The sequence below is a fragment of the Sceloporus occidentalis genome, unplaced genomic scaffold (assembly GCF_023333645.1).
Source record: "Sceloporus occidentalis isolate IW3139 unplaced genomic scaffold, rSceOcc1.0.p SCAF_60, whole genome shotgun sequence".
NCBI classification, from domain to species: domain Eukaryota; kingdom Metazoa; phylum Chordata; class Lepidosauria; order Squamata; family Phrynosomatidae; genus Sceloporus; species Sceloporus occidentalis.
The window spans coordinates 2,630,861-2,652,301 of record NW_028317040.1 but is presented as its reverse complement, the minus strand read 5'-3'; the positions used below and the strand labels follow the sequence as shown (position 1 = coordinate 2,652,301).

The 21,441-nt window shown below is 36.8% G+C and overlaps 1 protein-coding gene across 1 annotated transcript; it reads right to left on the bottom strand.

The window, feature by feature from the left end:
• Positions 1 to 1,747: 1,747 nt before the first annotated feature.
• On the bottom strand, positions 1,748 to 20,928 carry LOC149287474 (heat shock factor protein 3-like). Its single transcript, XM_089492819.1, has 12 exons — positions 20,818 to 20,928; positions 16,418 to 16,526; positions 16,200 to 16,327; positions 14,967 to 15,091; positions 12,648 to 12,723; positions 12,369 to 12,430; positions 11,900 to 11,935; positions 11,132 to 11,341; positions 3,438 to 3,543; positions 2,787 to 2,852; positions 2,622 to 2,682; positions 1,748 to 2,037 (listed from the first exon to the last, which is right to left on the bottom strand). The coding sequence occupies exons 1-12, from the start codon at positions 20,926 to 20,928 to the stop codon at positions 1,748 to 1,750; spliced, it is 1,380 nt and encodes a 459-aa protein (XP_089348945.1).
• Between the last annotated feature and the right edge of the window lie 513 nt (positions 20,929 to 21,441).

The following is a 21,441-nucleotide window of genomic DNA, read 5'->3' as shown; positions in this document are numbered from 1 at the left end:
TTTTCAATTACCATATAATAAAAAAGTTATCAAAGCCAATCTGGTGGGGGTGGGTGGGTTTTTGTGTTGATGTCTAGAGGAAAAAAAACACAACTAAAACACATAAGAAAAATAAGAAAAAATATCCAACACCCACATTTTTTTTTTATTTATTTTTTTAAGAATGGCCAGCCTTTTGCTTTTTTGTGTAGCTGCTTTTGTGGATTATAACTTTCATCACCCAGCTATACTGATAGGGGTGAAAATGCATCTTTTGTTTTATCCTGCATTTGTATAGTGTATTGTCATTTAACCCTTTTTTCTCTGTGTTTCTGCCTACCCTATTCTGTGAGCGTGTAATGTACTGCGTCCTGTAGATTAAAAAAACAAATATACAAAAGCCTATGAATGTAGGGTATTCTTTTAATTATAAGATGCAGCTGAATACATTTTTTGTGCGTTTCTCTGCAATTGCATATAATCTGAGCAAACAACACTAAAAAAAATGCAACGTTTTTTGAGAAAAGCAATGAAAATGAATGTTATGGCGCTCTTTGCCAGGCATAGGTGACCAACTGGTTGCATAAGTGTCCAAATGCTCCTGCTTACCTGTACAAACCATCCTAAGAAAACATGGGAAGTTTAAGAATGGGACTTTCCACTGGCTGCTACTTTTTTAGACTTTGGAATTGGTCTCTATTCATTAATGCCCACTGTTCCATCAGCAGTTACACCCCGGGCTCTCACTTTATACTGTAAGTTCAATGAACAAAACTAGTGAACTAGAATGCACAAACACAAGCATTATAAGCAAAATTGATTTTACTGAATTATCCATGGAAAAAAAGTAATGTTCTTTAAACTCACTTATGGATACTTCTATAAAAAAGTAATGGCTGCCTGGTGCCTGGTCTTAAATTATAGACTGAAACTGCAAACATCAAGAAGTGGAAAGGCAATATAGTATTAAAACTAATCCTAAATGAATTTTCATTTTGTATAAATAATTGAGAACAATGTGTTTGTAATAATGAGTCTCAAAAACACCTTATGCAACTTTGCATAAACTCCCCTTTTCCACAGTATACAAGCTGACAACATATAAAGTATATATGGGTCCTGAAAAAAACACTATCTACACTAATATAAGAACTGATATAAGGGTCTGTAGATGTAATTTCTAAGTATAGATGTGTAAACAATAATGTTGATATTAAATGGGAATTTTGTTAAGACACAAATGCACATTGCTGGTATTTTCTTTTCTTGAATTCTCAGATGCAAGGGGAGGTTGATAGTTCACTGAAGATCAAGGATTCTGCCCCAGAAGTGGGGATCTCAAGTTTCAAGAGTTAATAACCAAATCCCTGCCTGTCTTAAGATATCTCTTTCTTGAAAATTTAGGTGTGTTTCGCCATACACAAACTCTGACCTAGAATGCATATTAAAACATGTACATCTGATTGTAAATGTAGGGTTATACATCACTTTTTTTTTTTTTTTACGGAGCACAGATGACAGTTTTTGTGTATTCTAACATTTTAATAGACAAACTCACTCCAGGAAAAAAGGATATTGTGTATGTTATACATGTATACATGTATAACATGTATACATCAATCAAGGTGGATGGGTATGAGGAGATTTTTAAAGACTGCAAAATAAAGTTGCTTTGGAGATAGAGATAATGTTTTTACATTGTCATATTTTACAGGTTTCAAATGTAAGTCTGAAGTCATGGCATCCAGTAGAAGAAATAGTTTAAACCTCAGACATTATCAGTCTCTGTGGCTTCATCAATTAACTTATTAACTGGACTGAGGACAAAAATAGGCAATCCATGGGAGCCATTGAAATCCTCGACCAGCAAGCTTACTTCTTTGCATGCGTCCTCTTTTAAAGCACTGCCCCTCTGTTCAGTGGAACTGTCAGGAAGGATACTTTCAGCAGTCCCTGCAAGATGATCTATTGGATCAGATGGGGAACAGCTATTTGCTGCTGTCAGCTCACCAAATAAGGAGAGCAAGTGGTTCCCTGTGTATTGCATCAATTGTTTGCCTGTGAAAACAAAGTTTGAATATCACATTTAGGAAAGAAATGTCCTTCTGAATCTGCCTCTTATTGCTGCTACTCATACTAAAGTAAAACATACCAAGGAGGAATTTGCCGTTAAAATGACCTACTGTAAAATCTCGGTAAAATATGCACCCGTGTTTAATACACAGCTACCAGATTAGGTCACTAGCTGATGACCAGTGAGACTGATCAATGATCAGGGTTCTAAAGGGTAATTAATTACTAATCAAATATTAATTTGTAAAAAAAAAAAAAATCTGCTCACATGTAAGAGACAAATTTAGGCCACTGCCCAGTGAATCAGCGATCACTTACATAATAAAAATAAAAAAATATTTTTATTAACGTGTTTGTTTAAAACTTTATGCCATGTACAACTTTTAATGTCCTGGATGATCCCCTCCCTCTGACATGTGTCACCGATGAGAAGGGTGATCAAGAGGCTGCCATGATAACTCTTGACCAATAGGAGTGATCCGATCATGAGCAGTTTGACATACTCACACCTTTTGACCTGGAAACATTTTTATTAATATTAATAAAATGAAGGGGAAAAAAAGGAATACCTTTATTCAGAAGGTCTTTATCATCAGGTAATGTAACTTGTTTGTCACTCTCTTGAAGTTCCTGCATACATATATATATATATCTATATATAAGTTTATAACAAAAAGAATCCCAAACAATATATTGACTGAGCAGTATTTTACTGAATTAAGCGGAATACTCACACTCAATGGACCAGCATTGTTTTCAGTCACTGTATTATCTGAGGACAACAAGTCAGGTTTAAACAGCTGCAAAAAGTAAGTTGGAGAGAGTAATTTGGTTGTAAACGGGTTCTATACCTTCAAAACAAGAGTACAATTAGGCCGATCGGACTGAGATTATAATTTATGACTTAAAAAGCTTTATTTTAAAACTATTGGGCTGTTTCCCATCACCATATACATAACACTTTTCACTTTGGAAATGTGGATTTCATGTTTTTCATTTTTCCCTATAAAGCTTCTCTATAATCTTTTGGAAATGTGTCACTTTTCTCTCGTTGCAATGTATTAGAGCTTTGACTTTAGGTGCATAAAATATGTTAACAAAATAGAAACAAATTGGGGTTTACTTTTAATGAAAAATGCACCAATGCCATTTATACATAAAAAGATGTCTCTAGTGGCTAATGTTGCCTTGATCTGCTAACAGTAGCCTATGTATATGAAGGTAAGCCTTAGAGATTCAATACTTTGAAGATGGTTCTTTCATTTTGAGTATGTTCATGCAGAACTCGTCTATCTTTACAAAACATGTTCCATTTATTTATAACACTACTTGTAAATAAGAGATTTTAGTAACCGCAGACAAGTTTTTTTTCTTTTTTTACTTACCCCTTCAAGAAAATCAGCTTCCACATTAAGCCTCTTCTTGGACAGAATACTTTGCAGATCTTCTAGACTGGCATCAATACAGCTCAAGAAGTCCTGGATCTCCTCACTACAGAGATAATGAAAACAACCAGTTAGATTTAAAGAAAAAAAAAGGGGGGTTATTACATTTTGGTCACAACACATGCTCCTTTACAGAGTTCAAGAAACAGTTTAATGCAAAAGCCGGTTTACATGGCACAAACAACCGTAGATGTTAGTAGAAAAGCACATAGTCGACTTGATAGACTCAATAGATCTGCACATACTCTTCCTGCCTCCAAGTTGACCTTTATAATTAATAACTGGTGTTGGGACAGTGAACAACATGTGACGTTCACTTGAGTCCAAAGAAAATGCTTACCTTGTTCAAAGGAATTTCGAGTGAACAGCATGTAAGTTGAGAACGTTGATTAAAAAAAAAAAAAAAAAAAAAAAGTTAAATTATCAGTGTCCTGACGTCAATATTTTAGCACCTTGCAATAAAACCTAAGTACTATCGAAGACCGGAACATGGAGATGTTTGGCCATATTGCACAGCGCCAAGTATTCTACAGTCAAATGTGAGGCCATCTGTCCGACAGCTAAAGCTTGGCCAAAATTGGGTCATGGAACAGGACAATGATGCCAAACACACCAGCAAATGTACAACAAAATGGCTGAAAAAGAATCAAGGTTGTGCTGTGACTCATACGAAGACCAGACCTCAACCCAATTGATATACTGTGGCGGGACCTTAACCCCTTAAGGACCGGGCTCATTTTTCGTTTTGTACCCTGTGGGACCGAGGCTGTTTTGACACTTTTGTGGTGCTTGTGTTCAGCTGTAATTTTCTCCTCACCTATTTCGTGTACCCACATAAGTTATATATTGTTTTTTTCAGGACAAGATGGGCTTTCTTCAGATTATTTCTTAATTATTTTGATCATATCATCTTATTTACTATAAAAAAAATAAAAAAAACACGGTGAAAAATTGAAAAAAACCCCCCCACATTTTATGACTTATTTGAAAAATCTTTTACTCACCTAAAAAAGCAAGTAAAAAAACTAGCTAAATAGATTCTCCTACTTGTCCTGAGTTTAGAAATACCCAATGTTTTTTTGCTGTTTTTTGTAAGTTATAGGGCAATAAGTACAAGCAGCGTTTTATGATTTCCAAATCTTTGTTAACAAATCTGGTCAGTCTGCCTCCATCTCCTCTTTGGAACATCTTTGAAGCCGGTTAACTCAATTTAACTCCGTCAAACCATATATTTTTGAAAACTAGACACCCCAGGGTATTCCAAATGCTGTTATTTTAAACCTTTCCATACACCAATTATACAACTACACTTTGTCAAACTTTGTAATAGTAATTTTTTTAATTTTTTTCACACAAATTGTACTTTAGTTATAGATATACAGGTTCTGGTATACGTCAATGTGTGTTCAGGAACATCTCCTGAGTGCAGTGATACCCGACATGCATGGGTTTGTCGTGTTGTTTGAGATTTAAAATGCCACATTTGGGAAGTGCACTTTTTTTCTCCATTTTGGAAAGTCTGTACCTATGCCCTATCTTTGAGCTCGGCCACTCCAATTTACCCCATCAGCCACTTTTTTTTTTTATATTAGACACCCCTTATTTGAAGTGCTTTTATTTTAACTCTTTGTTGAGATTTTTGAGAAATTTTAGCACTTGCTCAAAATAAATTTTAATTTTTTTTAATACTTTTTTTTACACATTTTGCTGGTACTGGATGGTTCATCTAGTGACATCACTGCATAATTATTTTTAAATGTTAGCACACTTTTTTTTTTCCTTTTTAAATATTTTACTAATCACATTGTGATTAGAAAGCTGGGCTCCATTGACTTGCATGGTTGAATGCAGTACCTGTATTCAACCTGCAAGTGGAGCCAGAGTTCTCTAGAGGGTCTGGAGACCATCTAGCGAACTTTTAAAACTTGATTGTTTTTTTTTACAGGGCGGCCGCCATCTTGCTGACGGCGAAGAACACCTGCAGCTGCGGCTGTGACCGCTCTCCGGAGCGGTCACAGCCCATCCAGAGGTAAGTGTTTGGTGTCGCTGGATGCCTCCTGATCGAGGCATTCCAGCGACACCATTTAAGTTTAGGAGGTGATCGTTGATCGCCTCCTAAACTCTTTTAAAACGGGCCCCCGATGCCGATCTCGGCCTTGCTGAATGCACTTTCTAAGCTTATTTAATTTTTTTACGGTTCTGGACCGTCAAAGGTCATTTAGTGACCGTTATGTCATGACGGTTCTAAACCGGCAAAGGTCATTAAGGGATTAAGAGAGCTGTGCATAAACAAATGCTTGCAAACCTCAATGAACTGAAGCAATGTTGTAAAGAGTGGGCCAAAATTCCTCCACAACAATGTTATACAGAAAATTATTGCTGCTAAAGGTGGTTTTCCAAGCTTTTTGAATCATAAGGTGTACTTTTTCACACATGGCTTCTATATTATGGCTTTATTTTTGTTGAATACGTTTTCAGACCTGCTTATGAACAGATTGCTATTATATCCGTATATGTAAAACCAAAGAATATAAAGAGGGTGTACTTTCTTTTTCAAACAAGTGTGAGTGTGTGATATATACACACATTATATTATATATATATATATATATATATATATATATATATATATATATATATATATATATATATATATATATATACATACACACACACACACACACACATACATACATACACACAATCTATATACGACTGCATATGTTTAACCCGAATACGTGGATTTCGGATGTTTGCATCCTTTTTCGTGGTGCGCGTCTCTAATTTATTATATGTATAGTGCCCTAAATGCCCACATTATGAGTTCCATTGCAGGTAGGTATAATAAAAAAAAAAGCAAATACTTGAAATATTGTAACACAGACAGTACAGGCAATAAGTTTATTTTCCCTTTAACAATAAGTCTTAAACAAAAATATGTATCAGGCAGTAAAACTTAACATTTTGGTTCTGACCACGAACCATTGTTAAGGCATCTGGGCCACGGAAAAACATATATGGCCCTAAAGAAGAAGAAAAACAATGCGTCAGTTTGACACCATGAATCTTAATAAGAACCCTTTAATATACAGAGGAGACAAAGTGCAGAGACAAATGGTACCAGTTTGTAGGACTAATATGGGGGGGGTAAGTAAAATGATGAAAAAGACAAAAAAAAAAAAGCCCAACAATTAAAAACCATAGTAAACTTGGCAATGAAAGAATGCTTGTGTCACCCTTATACAACATTAAATACAAAATGTAAGTACAGAAGCCAACACTTGCAAAACATAAGGCATATAGAGAGGAATGACTCATTCTTCCATAAAGGCCAAGAGAAAACATAAGAACTGTTGGCGGAACAGTTAAGAAACAAGCCAAAAAAGCTTAATGTAAAAGAGGAAGCCTCATGAAAAAAATTACATATTTTGAGTTTTAATTACGGGGTTGTATACAGTAACGCAGAATAGCCCAGAAGATAATGGGTGCTTTGTTTCAAATAACTCCATTGTTATATTTGTTGATGTTGGAGGTCGTCATGTGTGACTGTGGACGCATTCCAGCTTCATATACCACACAAAGCTGAGGGTTTAACAGTAATGCCAATTACATTTCCTCCAACTGTCTAGCCATTCTCTCCCCAAGCACATTGGACCCTCTTGCATTTTAGGTGCAATCCATCACCACTATAGAGATTGTACCCCAAAGCAAAATCAGCCCAGTGCTCTAAAAACCCAAAGCCCTCCTTCTTACACCAAGACTTCAGCCATGCATTTAGCTGCCTAATCTCCCGCTGCCTTTCTGCTGTAGCGCATGGCACAGGTAGTATCTCTGAGAATACTACCTTGGAGGTCCTTTTCTTAATCTTACTACCTAAATCCCTAAAATTACCTTTAAGGACACTCCATCTTCCTCTTACTATGTCATTGGTGCCAATGTGCACCAAGACAGCTGGATCCTCGCCAGCCCCTCCCAATAATCTATCCACTCTGTCCACAACATGCCGAACCCGGGCACCCGGGAGACAACAAACCATTTGTTTGCTGCGATCAGAGCTACAGATTACCCTGTCTGTTTTCCTAATTATTGAATATCCCCTACCACCACAACCTGCTTGGGCTTTCCTTCCTTTCGGATCCCCTGCATATTGGATGAGCTGCTCTCCCGGCTGTTAGAGAAAACAGCTTTTTCCGGAAAGCCTGCCTCCCCAACATGCTCACTTAAAAGGGCAAATTTGTTGGGATGGAGAAACTCTGGGCTGGCTTCCCTCCTCCCTCCCTCACTGCAACCACGTCTTACTGTTACCCAGCTATGTGCCTGACTCCCTTCTGCCTGATCTCCTCCCTCATTGCTAGGGGCCCCATCTAAACTTTGCTCAGTGAGTGAGAGACTCCTCTCAAGATTGTCAATCTCTCTCAGTGTTTTATTATGCCTCTTCAGAGCACCAACCTCAGCTTCCAGAGAGACCAATTGATCACACTTGCCACAGCGATATGGACCCAGGAACTGCTGTTCCAAGCATGCATACATATGGCATGATATGCACTGAGTGAAATCTCCAAGCTTGCTCATACTTTATGAAGGGACGTTGTCAGATATTTTATCACAGAAAACATGTATTTCTATATTCTGTGATTTTACACAAAATGGAGTTAAATTTTATTTTATTTAATCATATAGTGATTATTTCTTTTTGTCCTTGTTCCCTCTATAATTGAGAACAAAGGAGTATTCATGTATAATGATGTTTCAGTGTATATATATGATACAATTAATGTTATCTTCCATGAGAAAGTTAAGGAGTAGACACTGCATATCTTTAGAAATGTAACTTGGAATGGGGGATACATGGGAAGACTACCAAGACCTGAGTTACTATATAGGAAGTAACATTTGGCGATTAGGGTGACCAAGGATAAATTCCAAACACATATGTAATGGTTTTAAGTTAATTCTTAGACAAGAGCGTCTCTCACAGGTAAATTAAGAAATTACAACGGTGTAAATGAGTAAAAATCCTAATTATAATGGGTAAAACCCACCGTTATGATTGGAGAATTCCAATCAAAAGGTGGAGGCTATGATAATAAGCCCTGTCTTTAAAAGCGTATGTCTTTAATAATAAAAAAAAAAAAGAGAAAAAAGAAAAAGATCGCACCCTGAAATAGACAGACCCTGACGGACTTATTTACCAAATTTACCCCAGAGAATTGGAATCTTAAGATTCTGGCACCATATTTCACTCTTAGAGTTACTTTGAGTCCTAACCTATATAACTTGTAGAAAGTTATATTCTTTCCTACTTCATTTCTTGACAATGAATCTGGATTAATTTCTACAAGGACCAGTTGGACAACAGCAACAAGTGGTGGTAATTATAATTGTTTTATTATTCTGAATAGAGGTGAATTTTAGTATAGTAAAAATAGTAAAATAGTATATATATAGGTGAAATAGTATATTACATTATTGTATATGACGGCTTGTGAGACTGCAGCTTATAACCCGTGATAATAACAATAATGAAAGGTATTTTTTACCTATAGATGAAGATTGACATTATTTGCATCTATTAGGAACTTCACTAATACTCTTAGACACAATTAAATTATTTTAATTTGTTATATTAGTTGAACTAGTATTAGAGAGATAGTGATATTTTTATTACTGCCCTGATTATTATCAATTTTTGGTTGCTGAGTGGACTGGAAATTAATTGTGTGTTAGACTCATAAAATAATTCATATTGATAACTATCGATAATATACTGTATTTGAATTGATTCAAATGTGTGTGTGTGTGGCATATCAGGGAGCACAGGGGCATAAGGCATATAGAGGGTATAAGGCATAACTGGGGGACAGAGTGGGAAGCATGGGGCAGGTTGAAAAAAAGGAAATAAAAACAAGAAATGCATTTTTCTCAATCATAGTATGTAATATGAAAAAAATTGTTTACATGTGAATATTTACTAGTAAAACTTTTTTAGGTAATAAAACCTAGTTTGAGAAATACTATGTTTGGGTTCTTGTACAGTACAATAGGAAGGCGAGATACTAACTAAAAATATTTCATTAGTAAAATTTTAGATGTAGGCAACACAAATATGTCTTCATCTAAATCTAGGAATTATCCAGAACCTCCACAGCTCAACAGAATGCGAGGATAAGACATCGTTAAAGAAAGAAGGAAAATACCTGTCACGGAACTCATTTTTATTGTTCCCCATTATTTTATATAGTTTAGCGCACTTGACTTTTCTATCAAATATTCTAGATCTTAAGAACAGCTGAGCAATAAAAATTTATGTCAGTTCCAAGTCCTAGATGTCAAATGTCCCTATGTGCTGAAATAAAAATGTTATTCTAAAGATGCATTCGATATCAACATCATTGCTTTATATTCGGACCTTTAGTTGTCAGAGTTTTCTAACCTTCTGTGCATAACCCTAAACGGACTACCTGCTCAGGCACCAGGAAGACAGCCCAGGCACAGCTACATTTTGATTTTTTTCTTTTCAAGATACCCAACAATCAGGGATTTGTTATCTTTTATTAACAAATTTAAGACTTGCAGGCCTTCTTTTAATTGGTGCACAAGAAAAACTCAAGGCAATTCAGCATCCTCAAATACAAATGATATAGAATATTGTTTTTTTTGCCATTATTCATAGATTCTGCTGTGTTTTTGGTGAAGGGGAAAAGTTATATGTTGCCATAACTTATGGATTTCAATTGGCAGAGAGAACCCCCTGTGATGTCACTGAAAAATTTACCAGTGTGGTCTGACTGTAGAGAAATCAGAGGGTTTCCCTACTAAAGTATTTTACTTGCACACTGTTTACAGATTCCCTTGGGAATCTCAGTTAACGCAGAGGAACCATATGTCTTTGGGGCACCTGCATTTTGGGAGGGGGTTTATGTGTGGTGTGTTACTCTCCATCGGCTGAGCACTTTGCCTACTGAAAGGATGCAGGTTGTGCAGAGCAGGGACTAAGATGCCTAAAGCCATTGTAATCCATATGCCTCCAAGATACCAATCTCTTCTCTGCTCCCTCAGACAACTTATTCTGCCCCTGATGGTGCTAGGACAGGACATAACCCGACACCATCATTAATCAAAAAAGGGTATACTGATCATATAGACTTCATGAACAACTGTATCTCTGCTTGTGTCTCCGTCAAGAAAAATGACCACTATGCCACTCCAAGCTACTTTTACATATTAAAAGGAACTGCTTGTTATTTTTTCGAGTTACCTGTAATATATTCATTAATATATATTCACGTATCTATCAACTCTTTCAAACCAACAATGCAACAGTTACTTCCCTATAAAAGATATATATTTTCCATATAAAAGAAAATCTACTGAGGCTGCATTTGAGTAGGTAGAATTATATCAAAGTGCTTTACAGGTAAAAAAAAAAAAAGCATATTTCTAACCAGGAGCTAGTATATTATCAAAACTTGGGTCGATGTTTGGCACATGTCTATAGGAGACTTTTTGGATAACACAATGCAGGAATGTGTGTACACTGACTATATAAAATATCCTACTTTATCATATTTCACACCGCCATTTACTTTACAGTTATAAAAAAACAAAAGTGGGGGACAGCAAAAATTACTCACCAGTCTAGCATGTCTGCACTGCTTTGGGTAATGTTTTCATTGAGGATTGAATTGATGACACTATCAGTATCCTCACTAGAATTTGTGTGACATATATCCAATGCCAGGCCATCTTCATCCAAACAGCCACTAGGAATCATGGGCTGCTCTGGATTGGGCAGCTGTGAGTTTAAAACTGGATCACCCACCAGAATAACCTCTTCTACATTCCTGCAGACAGAAAAAAAACAGTCAGCTCTTGTGAAATATTGCTGATATCAAGTGCTAGTACCCCTCCCCCACACACACAAAAAAACATTGCTTGTTTACTCTGAATGTACAAATGGGAAGGACTGTTGCACTTACTGATGCTTTTCAGTGTTTGTTGGTGTTACAGGCGGAACTATGTAGTTTTGTGGTTGTTCTATAGCGGGTGGGGGGACATCTGATGTTCCCTCCCCTGGACCTGAGATTTCATGGATAATAAACACATCGTCAGTAGAGGTTCCAGGATGTTGAGAGTGGAGATTCATCTGTGGAAAAGAATAAAATCACATTTTATGATCCTTCTGTTTACTAATACATATTTATACACAAATCTAGAAAATTGTCTTAAACGCATAAACAACTGTTTTCAGGGTAAAACATCACAGTAATTTTGCAAATTAATACACAAACAATAGATAAATGTCAGATGGGTGGGGAGCAGATTCAATAGGACAAATTAATTTCAAAATACTCACCCGCTTCCTCTTATTTTCAGGGAAGTGTAAGACATGACATCCATACTTTGAAGGTGGTTGGGATGCTTCAATTGTTAAGGGTCTATAACAATAACAAAAGAAATTGAACCCAAATGGTTAAAAAAATATATATACCTCAAAACTATATCCTGTTGTGCAAAACATTTTGTGGAAGCCCTGCAAGCTTATTTATAGTGTCATGATTTTAGGGTCATCTTTATAAAGGTAGTAATTCCCCCCCACCCCATCATCAGGGAAGCAAAAAAAAAATTTTTTTCCAATATAGCAGAATTTAGGATTCAGCAGTGCTGGCAGCCGATCAAAAAAGCTTAAGAAGATTTTCATTTTTTGGATGAAACCTCTTTTCTGGAGGTCTCATCAGATGACAAATGTAAAAAGTTTTAAAACAAATAAGTGTGCTCTAAAAGACTAGCCTCCAGCACTGCCAAAACTACAGGTGACATATGTGCCCAAGTCAGATGAAAAAGAAGTCAGTAAATAAAAATTGTTAATACCTTTTCCTTTTGTTTCCCATCACAATGTTTCCTCTCATGAGACTCAGAATGAACTGAAGTATCTGGGGGGGGGGGGGGAAATAAACACATCATAAAATATGTCACAGACCTGATTCAAGAAGGTATCGTATGGCTGATTGAATTAGAAAACTACCAAATACAACTGCGTGAAGTAACATAAAGAACCAAATATGTGAACTAAGGGATACGGATATTATGGAGATATTAAAATACATGTGATAGAGTGGCAACAAATGACTGTTCTGCATTTTAACTCACTTTTGCAAGCAGTTTTTGCTGTTGGCTGTGCTTTCTTCTGAGTGAAGACACCTCCTTCCAAAGAGTCTCATTTTCCCTACGAATAGAAGTTTTTATTTGGAATATTAACCCCTTTGTACAATAGTTGATTTTACTTTTTCTACCTTTCGTGACAATGGTTTTAACATTTCGCGGTGCTTGTGTTGAGCTGTAATTTTCTTCTTTCCCATTTACTGAACCCACACAAGTTATATATTGTTTTTTCCAGGACAAGAAGGGCTTTCTTTAGATTCCCTCATTTTGATTGTATCAGATCATTTACTATTTAAAAAAAAAAAAAAAAAAAAAAAAAAAAAAAAAAGTATAAAATATGGGGGGGGGGACTTTTTCTGACTTTTACTTGAAAACCCTATTACTCATCTATAAAAGCTAATGAAAAACCTGCTAAACAGATTCTACTATTTGTCCTGAGTTTTGAAATACACAATGCTTTTACTATTTCAAAACCATTGTTCCCCAAATCTGGTAATTCTGCCCCATGCACTTTGGAACATCTTTGAAGCTGACAATTTACCCAATGAAACCATATATTTTTGAAGACTGGACACCACACTGTATTTCAAATGCTAGTATTTTAACTCTTTCCATCACCAGTCTTTTTAAAACTTTGTGGTAGTCATTTTTTGGAGTTTTTTCCCCCCCTGCTTCAGGTATGAATTTACAGGTCCTGGTATATGTCACTGTCACACAACACCCCAATATGCGTTCAGTGACATCTCCTAACTACGGTGATACTACCCATGCATGGGATTGCCTCAATGTTTGGGGGCAAAAGGGCCACGTTTGGGGCATGTGCATTTTTCAATGTTGAACATTGACATTTGGTGATCCTGTGCCCATGCCCTATTTGGTACATCTTTGAGCCTGGCCAATTCAATATGTACAATAAAACCAACCCAGGGTATTTTAAATGCTCACACTTTTTCCCCACACACGGTGTACTTCAGGTATGAATTTACAGCTCCTGGTATATGTCTTAAAACACTCCAATATGTGTTCAGCACATCTCCTGAGTACAGTGATACCACCATGCATGGGTTTGTTGGGTTGTTTGGGGGGCTAAAAGGCCACATTTGGGACTCAAAAAAAAAACCTGGCAAAGGTTGGTGGTAGAATTTGTGCATGGAAAGTGTTAAATACGCTGGGGTGTCTAGTTTTCAAACATATATGATTTGATATGGTAAACTAAATTAGCCAGCTTCAAAGATGTCCCAAATAGGACATGGGGGCAGAAGAACTAAATGTCCAAATTTTAGCCTCCAGATAACCTAACAAGCCCTTGCATGGGTGGTATCGCTGTACTCCAGAGATGTTGTTTTGAAGTGACATATACCATAAGCTGTAATTTTTTCCTAAAGTACAATTTGTGTGAAAAAAAACCCCACAAATACTATCATGCAGTTTGACAAAGGCTGGTAGTAGAACTAGTGCATGTAAAGCGTTAAAATAGCACCATTTGAAATACCCTGGGGTGTCTAGTTTTAATATGCATATGGTTTGATAGAGTAGATTGAATTGAACTTCAAAGATTTCCACAACAGGACATGGGGAGATGATTACCAGATTTGGGGGGAAAACTGTTTTGAAATAGCAAAAACGCCACTTGTACTTGTTGCCTTATAACTAGCAACATATAAAAAAAACCAAAAAAAAAAAAAACCCCATAAACTCAGGACAAATCTATACAGACAAATACAAGTAGAAACTATTTAGCAGGTTTTTTCATTAGCTTTGTAGACAAGCAAAATATTTTTTTTACATAAAATTACCGTATTTGCCCATGTATAAGACGCACCTTCATTTTGGGGATCGAAATTTGAAAAAAAAAGTAGTATCATAAAATTCATACTCATCCTCATCACTCCCATCCATCAACTGCCCTAAATTAAACCTAAAGACCCCATCAACCATAACTGCCCCTAAATTAACCCTAAACACCCCATTAACCATAACTGCCTCTAAATTAAACCCCACCTCCCCTAACTTTCAGCAGCCCAAATATAAATTTTATACTTACTGTTAGATGAGTTGCTGTCTGAACAGTGTGGACACTATAAGGAAAGGGGCAGAGCCAATCAGCAGTGTGACTGCAGGGAGGTACTGGGAAGTAGTAACTGCAATCTACAACCACTGTATAAGACTCATAAATGTGCGTCTTATACATGAGGAAATACGGTAAGTGATTTTTTTCAAGTTTTCACCATATTATATATATCGGAAATAAGATATGATCAAAAAATGCTATTTGAAAAGATAGATATTGTGTGATACAGAACTAACCTTCTCATGTTTTCCAATTTTGTATCCACATCGTTTTGAGCATCTTTTAACTCTTGCAACTCAGAAAACACTTTCTGTAACTCATCCTGAGACAGATGAGGGTCTTCTGTTTTTACTGAAGACATCTAGAAGATATGCAAATATAGGAGTAATAATTATTGTCTACATGACAAGTCCATTTAATTCACACACTTTTTTTTTATATAGGTACATAATTTCATGAGCCTGGCTGTTATTTTACAGCTAACATCAGGCATTTCATAGAACGTTAAAGTAAACACAATGGATGTAGCTTCAGAAATTTACATACGTTTGATTAACCATTATATTTAAATATATATGTATATCTCCTAAACACACACACACACACACACACACACAACACGGTTAATAGTAAATGTATCCCTTAGTCAATAATTTAATGGGTTTAAAACAACATAGAAATAAGGTGGTGAAAAACCTTCATGAGCTTCCTATCCTCTAGATTGTAAGCTTGTTTGAGCGGTGCCCTCCTCATGTGTTTCTGTCAAATTGTTGTTATATACTTATGTTCTGTCTACCTTTTTTACAGCGCTACAAAATATGATCATGCTATATAAAACAATACTATGGGAGAGACTTCTATATATTTACACAGTTAATAAATGGTTAAACTCTCCCAAACTAGTGGTCAGTAATAACTCTACAATATTATGGAGCACTATAGAGCCCCACTAACACATTGATCCACAAAGCAGGAACCAGAGTAGTTTCTTAAAACTCAAAAAATAATATACTTTCTTCCCCATAAGTGGTAAACCAAGAAGTTCAGCTCAGATCAGCTGGCAACATTTGACAGCCCTGGTATAATACTGAAATAATTCCTGGAACAGGGACCCTTAACAGCACTACCACATAATGAGATACAAGATGGGCATCCTGGCTTCAATGTGCTTCAATGTGCCAACAACTTATGACATATGTGATTGTAGTACAGCGGTTAATAAAATTTGGACTACATCTCTGATAGCCGTGTGCATGTACAGGCATAGCAGACCAAGCGTTTTAAGCAAAACAATTAACGTATTTGCTTGATTATAAGACACGTTTTTTTTCCAGAGCAAATGCCATGAATACAATTGCACACATTAAATCCCTTAATATCTTTTACATGGACACTCTTGTCCCTATTTTTAATATTCTTTCACACCATTACATTTTGCCTGTAAATCAGCATGGCCGTCAATACCATACCTTGCGCTTAATATTTTCCAGCAACTCTGCCTTTCCCTTCTTAAAACAAGGATGAGTGAACTCAATGGGTGTCCCGTGCTCTGATTTTGCAAGCCCACTCTCTAGGGTCATTACCTTCCTGAAACCATCTGTGAATTTAAAGTAGAATTGGGATCACACAACTATAACTATTCCATACTATTTAAGGTAAAGGCGCAGTAATGCACACGAGCACTTACACATATTAAGCTGCCGAATAAAGCTTGACAAGTTGTTATGCTTAAAGTACTTGGGCAGAATTTCTTTGGAAAACCGCTGCTCATCCAGAATACAAAAGTTCTGTCCATTCTGTAAAATAAAAAACAAAACAACAAAAATGAACAAAATGCTTTTCTTGAATGTCATCTGACATATTTCACAGCACAGTCCTTGTTTATGGGGCATAAAAACCCAAGGGCAGAGTATATATATACTGTCCTAACCTCAACGTGTCAGGAAAGGGATTTAGGGGTAATTATTTCTGAGGATTTAAAGGTAGGCAGACAATGCAGTAGAGCAGCAGGTAATGCTAGCAGAATGCTTGGTTGTATAGCAAGAGGTATTAGCAGTAGAAAGAGGGAAGTGCTCATGCCGTTGTACAGATCACTGGTGAGACCTCACTTGGAGTATTGTGTACAGTACTGGAGACCGTATCTCCAGAAGGATATAGAAATGTTGGAGAAAGTGCAGAGAAGGGCTACTAAAATGGTTTATGGATTACAAGATAAACCTTACCAGGACAGGTTAAAGGATCTTAACCTATATAGCCTGGAAAAAAGACCGGACAGGGGGGATATGACAGAAACATTTAAATACTTAAAGGGAATCAACAAGGTAAAGGAAGAGAGTTTATTTAAAAGGAGAAATACTACCACAACAAGAGGACACAACCAGAGGCGTATCTAGGGTATGGCAGCTATGGCTCGTGCCATAGGGGCCATTTAAAAGGGGGCGCCAGTGAGTGGCTTTTAAACGCCGTCTTTTTTTTTTTTGATGCAAGGGAGAACGAGGGGCGCTCAGCAGTGAAGCAGCGGGCACCACAGCAATGCAGGAAGACAGAAGACTCCCGTCGCTGGACCTCAAGGTGAGAGAACTACAAAGGGGGAGAGGAAGAGGGTAGTAGGGAAAGGGGTTAGAAAGTGACAAGGGAGGGAGAGAGGGTAGTAAAGAGTGTGAATTAGTGTGTGGAAGCAGCATTAGATATTTGGACAGGGGCGCTATTTCAGTGCTTGCCATAGGCGCTATTTTCACTAGATAGGCCTCTGGACACAACCATAAACTAGAGGGGCAAAGGTTTAAAGGTAACATCAGAAAATATTACTTTACGGAAAGGGTAGTGGACACATGGAATAGCCTTCCAGCAGAAGTGGTAGATGTTAATACAGTAAAGTCATTTAAGCAAGCATGGGATAGGCATATATATAGGATAAGGGCAAGTACTAAAGCAAATTACTCAGAGGTTGGGCAGACTGGATGGGCCTACTGGTTCTTATCTGCCGTCACTTTCTGTGTTGTTATGTTTCTATGTAAAGGGACAAACTTGTCAGAGGTGGCCCCCATGATACATAGTAAAATCAACATTTTTTTTTTTTACTTCTTGAACCAAATTCAATGCTTTAAATCTCTGCTTGAATAAACCAGTAAGCGGATAACAAATTAAATAAAGCAGGTGACTGTAATTTTTATTAAGGAGCTGCCTAACTGGAGTCAAGCTATCAGACACTTTCAAATCAGTGGTCATACCATCAGACGCTTTTTCTTTAGATTAGCAAAAGGTGCATTAGACCTGCAAACGTGATAATAATCATATAATGTTACAATTCCGAGTGGATTATGCAGAGTTCTCACACAAATACATCTCCCTGCAAAATTAAATTTTTTACTGGGCTGATATTTGGGGCGCTATAGCTTTTAATTTTCACAGTAAAAATGCACCATATTCTCAGAAATAATAGAAGGGGGTGTCTTTGATAAATCTGCAGTGTAACTGTATTGGTCCAATAGGGGATTTTTTTTTTAACCCCTGTAGATTTTTGAAAAATCCCATTTCCTATGTATTGGGCTAATATTTGGGGCGCTATAGCTTTAAATTTTCACAGTAAAAATGCACCATATTCTCAGAAATAATAGAGGGGCACTTGTTTGAGATATCTGCAGTGTAACTGTATTGGTCCAATGGGAGAATTTTTTTCAACCCCTGTAGAATGTTGAAAAATGCCAGTTGCTGTCTACTGGGCTGATATTTGGGGCCCTATAGCTTTAAATTTCCACAGTAAAAATGCACCATATTCTCAGAAATAATAGAGGGTTATGTGTTTGAGATATCTGCAGTGTAACTGTATTGGTCCAATGAGGGAATGTTTTTTAACCCCTGTAGATTTTTGAAAAATCCCATTTGCTATGTATTGGGCTAATATTTGGGGCGCTATAGCTTTAAATTTCCACAGTAAAAATGCACTATATTCTCAAAAATAATAGAGGCGGTTGTGTTTGAGATATATACAGTGTAACTGTATTGGTCCAATGGGGGAATTTTTTTTAACCCCAAGTAGAATGTTGAAAAATGACGGTTGCTGTCTACTGGGCTGATATTTGGGGCACTATAGCTTTAAATTTCCACACTAAAAATGCACCATATTCTCAGAAATAATAGAGGGGCATGTGTTTGAGATATCTCCAGTGTAACTGTATTGGTCCAATGGGGGAATTTTTTTTTAACCCCATGTAGAATGTTGAAAAATCCCATTAGCTGCCTACTGGGCTGATATTTGGGGCGCCATAGCTTTAAATTTTCACAGTAAAACTGCACCAAATTCTCAGAAATCACAGAGGATGGTGTGTTTGATATATTTGCACTGTAACTGAATTGGTCCAATGGGGGAATTTTTTTTAACCCTCTGTAGATTTTTGAAAAATCCCATTTGCTATGTATTGGGCTAATATTTGGGGCACTATAGCTTTAAATTTCCACAGTAAAAATGCACTATAGTCTCAGAAATCATAGAGGGTGGTGTGTTTGATATATTTGCACTGTAACTGAATTGGTCCAATGGGGGAATTTTTTTTAACCCCATGTAGAATGTCAAAAAATGACAGTTGCTATGAATTGGGCTAATATTTGGGGCGCTATAGCTTTAAATTTTCACAGTAAAAATGCACCATATTCTCAGAAATCATAGAGGGTGGCGTGTTTGATATATTTGCACTGTAACTGAATTGGTCCAATGGGGGAATTTTTTTTAACCCCATGTAGAATGTTGAAAAATGACAGTTGCTGTCTACTGGGCTGATATTTGGGGTGCTATAGCTTTAAATTTCCACAGTAAAAATGCACCACATTCTCAGAAATAATAGAGGGGGTTGTGTTTTCGATATGTGCAGTGTAACTGTATTGGTCCAATGGGGGAATTTTTTTTTGACCCCATGTAGAATGTTGAAATATGATATTTATCAAGTACTGCGCTGATATTTGGGGTGCTATATCTTTAAATTTCCACAGTAAAAATGCACCATATTGTAAGATATTATATAGGGGTGTGTGTGTGAGATATGTGCAGTGTAAATGTGTTGGTCCAACAGTGGAATTTTGTAATATATGCAGAAATGTTATAAAAGGTAATTTGCTAGATATGAGCGGATATTTACCTTTAATTTGTTTAATAAACGTATCTAATTTTACCTTTAATTTGTTTAATAAACATATCCAATTTTGTAGGGAGATATATTTGTGTGAGAACTCTGCAAAATCCACTAAAAATTGTAACATTATATGATTATTATCACATTTCCAGGTCTAATGCACCTTTTGCTAATCTAAAGAAAAAGCATCTGATGGCATGACCACTGATTTGAAAGTGTCTGATAGCTTGACTCCAGTGCTGCCTAGGGGAGGACTGTTACATGACAACCCACAAATGTTCCTTCTGTGTTTCTAAAAGAATTTAAATCATGCCTCCACCTGCCAAAATACTAAAAATGTGATTATTCAACAGTTGCTGAAGCCAGAATAGAAAGTGATGAAGAAGTATGTATATCTCACATGAACATTCTCTTTTATCAGTAATGTCTAACACAAGTATCTGTTTGTACCAGAAGCTCTTAAGAGCTATATTCCAACTCCAGTCTTGGTGGGCCAACATCGCCTGCAACAGTTTTGAGGATCCAAACTTTTTCTTTAGGGCCACATATTTTAGTGTATTACACCACTATAGAGACTATATTAACGTGTCTCCTAAACATACGTAGGCCCTTTTATGAAGAAGGTGGAACTCACCAGCAGACCCAAAGCCCATGAGGCATGTTTGACCCCCATTGATAATGTATCCCAGTGCGATAAGTGTAATATTGAAGGCCTTGCCGTCAACTTTCCGTTGTTAACTATTGTATTCTTATCCCTAGCTCGATTGCAAATAATATTCTGCTCGTATTACAAATATTAATGACCACTCAATGTTAGTGGCTTTTTATATTGCATAAGTACATGTAATGTCTGATGACATTATTATGGCCCGTTTACAACATGGTATTAGTTCCAGTGATGTTATTCTACACAATCTTCGTCTCGGGGTTAATTAGAAGAAAACAAAGGTTCTACAATTACCCAGTTCCACGAGATGACGTCAACATTAGTCGGATCTTCCACAAGGGTCCAGAGTTTGACCAAAAATGCGGGAACAATGGAATTACACGGAGGTGCAGTGGGCTCTTTCATTCTTATACTTTAGCTCTTTAACGTACGAAGTTCGCTAACGATACAGGCTGGGCCTAGTTTTAAGGAAACTTAAACTGCGTGTCCACATACACAACGACCTACTTCCGGCATCACAAGAAGCGTTCAGGCCCAATTGGTTGCATGGACGCTGTTAACGTTTACCACGCCCCCTTTGCCGGATTCTTTCCGGGGTTTTGCGACTTAATGTAACGGTAGAAAGCTACGACAACAGTACGTTAACGGCCTCAATCGGCCGAGCCACGTATTCTTATGTCTTTCTAAAAATGGCACACACCTACGTAGTGTCTCTGGTCACATTTCCTAATGAGGATCTCTAGTCACCGTATTAGTATATGTTATTCCTAAAACGGAGTATGGGATATTGCCTACCCTCCACGATTTCTGGGGTAGTAATGAATACATTTATGTCGGTGTATATTTATGCTGACATTTTTCTCACATTTTGCAGCATGTAGTGTGAACATTAGCAATGATTGCAGCATTTGTCTATGT